Source organism: Kryptolebias marmoratus, linkage group LG1 (genome assembly GCF_001649575.2).
Source record: "Kryptolebias marmoratus isolate JLee-2015 linkage group LG1, ASM164957v2, whole genome shotgun sequence".
NCBI lineage: Eukaryota > Metazoa > Chordata > Actinopteri > Cyprinodontiformes > Rivulidae > Kryptolebias > Kryptolebias marmoratus.
Window position 1 is genome coordinate 19356850 of NC_051430.1, and position 3769 is coordinate 19360618.

General features: G+C 39.2%; 1 protein-coding gene across 1 annotated transcript; it reads right to left on the reverse strand.

The window, feature by feature from the left end:
• LOC119617274 (leucine-rich repeat-containing protein 43-like) lies at positions 1-3769 on the reverse strand. The gene is made up of 6 exons (XM_037976960.1): positions 3619-3769; positions 3282-3497; positions 1991-2101; positions 1557-1696; positions 330-568; positions 1-200 (listed from the first exon to the last, which is right to left on the reverse strand). The coding sequence occupies exons 1-6, from the start codon at positions 3703-3705 to the stop codon at positions 28-30; spliced, it is 966 nt and encodes a 321-aa protein (XP_037832888.1). The 5' UTR covers positions 3706-3769; the 3' UTR covers positions 1-27.

Consider the following 3769-nt stretch of genomic DNA (forward strand, 5'->3'; position numbering starts at 1 on the left):
TGTATGAGAATTGAAAGTGTAAGAAGACTACATCACCGGGTTATCAGGTGTAGAATGACTAAGGAACTGGTACGTGATGAAATAGCTGTAGGTAATGAGTGGAAAGTCAGGAGCTTTTTTATTCACACCCATCGAATGGTCTGGGATTCCCCTCAAACGGCTCAGATTCACTGTGACTGAAGCTACATCCACAATCAGATCTGTACAAACAAACAAAAAATAACCCTAATATTAAAAAAAAGCCCACTTTATATGCAAACAATGCACACGTGGCGAAAGGAGCCCACGTTTGCAGATATTCTACTGGACAGGTCAGTGTACATTCTCACCGCTCATCGAGGCCAAGCCTCTGAAACAATGCCTTTCCTCAGCAGAGATCCACGAGGTGTCTAAACAGGCGAGCTGTGGGAGGCTGTCCACAGTGAAGCCTGGATACGACGGTGCCAGGGTGAACGGGTTGCCCTCCAGCAACAGTGTCTTAAGGCACGACAGAGTGCTCAAAGCGCCCAGCAGGGCCCGCTGGTCCAGAAACTCACAGTCGCTGAGGTCCAAACACACCAGCTGAGGCCTGAGGTCAGAAGAAGACAAAGATTATGCAAAACAGCTTCATCATAGGCATCAACAAAAAGCATAAAAACTTAGTTCATATGTGTAATCTGTTATTATTGTAATGGTCACTTATTACTCTGAAAAACACAACTAACAAAGCAGTAAAAAAAAAAGTACAAAGCAGTTTTAACAATCATATGATATGATATGATATGATATGATATGATATGATATGATATGATATGATATGATATGATATGATATGATATGATATGATATGATACTGTATATCACTCAATACAATCCTACACAATACAATATGATACAACATCATATAATACAATATAATATGATGCAATCCAATGTGATAGAACACAATATGGTATGATATTGTATATTATACGACATGTAAAAGTATATCACACAACACAATATGGTATGACACAACACGACACAATGAGTTTCAATACGATATGAAACAATACAATACAATATAATATAAATGACTTTATTTGCCCCATCTGATGAATTTTGTTATCTTATGCTGGACAATTTGAGCTCGATCAGTACAAATGTGTCCATCACCTTCAGTAGAAACCACTTGCGCTTCTTTTGTAATATCAGTAAACAGTATGCTGAGATTTTGTGTCAGCCTGAACTCTGTACTGGCATCTAAACCACACAAATGTGTCTGTGAGTGCTTTATGTGGGATCAAAAGTTTTTCACTTGGCATTAGCTTCTGCGCTCACCACTGACTGAGCACTTTGTGTGTCAGTGGGTGTCACCACTGAAAACTGCTGTCAAATCAGAAAAAACCTACAGAGAAGCATCCTGGCGTGGTTGGGTATCACCGTCTGGCCTTACATCCAACTACAAAGCCTGTGACTGTCACTGAGCCCTTATTTGACCTGATTTTGGGTTACCTCTTTAAAAACCCAACAGCTTCCTGTGTGTGTGCGCGTTTGTGCGCGTTTGTGTGTGTTTGTGTGTGTTTGTGCGAACTAACCAGTGTCTTCCTGTAAGATGAAGTATGTCTTTATGGGAACCCAGACTGTTTGAGCTGAGGCCGAGATACTGCAGATGGGGAGGCGGACGCTTTGTGAGTCCATTTAGAGAAGATAACCGGTTTGCACGTAAATCCAAAACCTTCAAAAGACACAATTTCATACTTAGTTAGTCCTCAACATGTTGCAACATTAGCTTTAATGCTTCCACCTAAAAGCTAACAGCTTCAGATATTAATTTGCGTCTCATTAGACCATGCCACAGGCAGGTAGTTCACCCTAATATGAATCGCTAACAAGAAATTTGATAGTTTCCTGCTCTGCATGATGAGCTGTAAATGAGTCTTTAGTAACATGTTGAAACAGCTGAAACTTCTCCTGATCTGATAAAGTGCAGAAAGCTGTTGCATCACTCTGATGCAGCCGAATGACTCACCTTTAGAGTACTGGGGAGATTCTCTGCAGGGATTTCTGAGATTACATTAGCACTCAGCACCAGTTCCTCCAGTCTGGAGAACCTCAGCAGGCCTTCGTCAATCACAGATACCTGAAAGCAACCCAAATATATCATCAAAGGTACATCACTGCAGATTTATGTAATTTGTTGTTTCACGGAAAGGCAGTTTGGCCAGTAGGGCCCCTCAGACTAAGAGAGGCATCCAGAAAACCTTAAATTTATTGTATACTTTGGACGTCATAATTTGTGTACACAGTTCAGGGTTTAGGGTGTGCCATGACCAAATAAAGACTGCTCCTAGGGGCTATAAAAATAATTTAGGCTGGGTTGTTTTACTGCAATGCAACAGGAAGCATGAATCACACCAACAAGTACATGGACAATTACAGTGTATACTTTATTTAAGTTTTTTATTAATGTTAAAGTTCCCAATTAGGTCAGTAATTATTTCAGCTAACACTAGGAGCAGAAACTGTGACTATACTGATAATAAAAAGCTTATTAAACAATCCTCACTTCAGTTGTGTTGTAGGAATCCTAAATGCACTAAAGTTCAAATTCATGAGGATCATTTTTACCACATTACTGTTTCACGGAGCTTTAATTCTATTTACTACAAAAGTAGAAGATGTGCAGGTTAGGAGCCCCTGTGTCTGCCGCTTATTGCATCAAGATAAGGATTTTGATTAAGGGTTTCAAAATGTACCAACTACATATCAGTGCAACAGCTTCAAAAGTAAATAAGAACTAAAAAAAACATCATTTCACAAGAACATTTGATTACTATCAAAGTTTACTATTATAACCTCATTCTAAAACAAAATTCAGGGACCTGAAAAAATCGTGACTGGAGATTTGAAACAAGGAAACATCAGATGAAGATCAAATCTGAGTCCTAATCTGTTGGTAAGAAATACAACCAAATCAATCAATATCTGTCTGTCTGAAAATGAGATAAACACACAAATATAACAAACAAATCAAATGTTAAAGTAGAATTTTTTTTCTGATTAGTTAAATAATTGCACTTGATTTTAAATTAAACTTAAGAAGAAAAACATTAATTTTGAGGTGGCGCACCTGTTAATTTTCAGGTAAATTATTTTAGGAACTGATTGGAAATATATTAAGAGTGTGAACAAGTGTAATGAAAACTATTCACGCAGGTTTTTTCTTTTTAAACCAAATCCTCCAGAACAGTTTGAGTTGAGAACAAGCGAGCGGCTGGAGTCAAACTTCAAGCTTTTGGATGTTAGTCGTGTTCACTCACATCTTTTCCAAGGATACGAAGAGTAGTGAAGTAATTATAAATGAAGTTTGCGTTCAGCTGCTGCGGTTCGAGCACACCCAGCCGTCTCAGAGCTGAAGCGTCAGGACTCCACTGTTCATCACGGCGTCTCCATGGAGACCGAGGACAGCTCAGCAGGTCCAGGAGGACATCTCTCGACTCTGTTCCTGCTCCCTCTGCACTGTCTTCTGTACTTCTCTGAGAGCAGAACAAATGTGTTTGTCATATTTTATTATTTTTAAAAGTACTTCGTGCAGCAGCGTGAGCCATTTCAACTAAAATTCTGTTTCATTTGAAGCAAATGTAGCTGAAAACTCACCCAGGTGCCGTTTCCGCAGGGAAAATCAGTCAGACAAAGGTGTCGGATCTGCTTCTCCAACACAGCAGAAAGTGTTTTTGAGCTCATAGCTGTTAAGATAATATACTGTATGACGATATATCACATAAAGTAAAGAGACGAAGCTACAGCA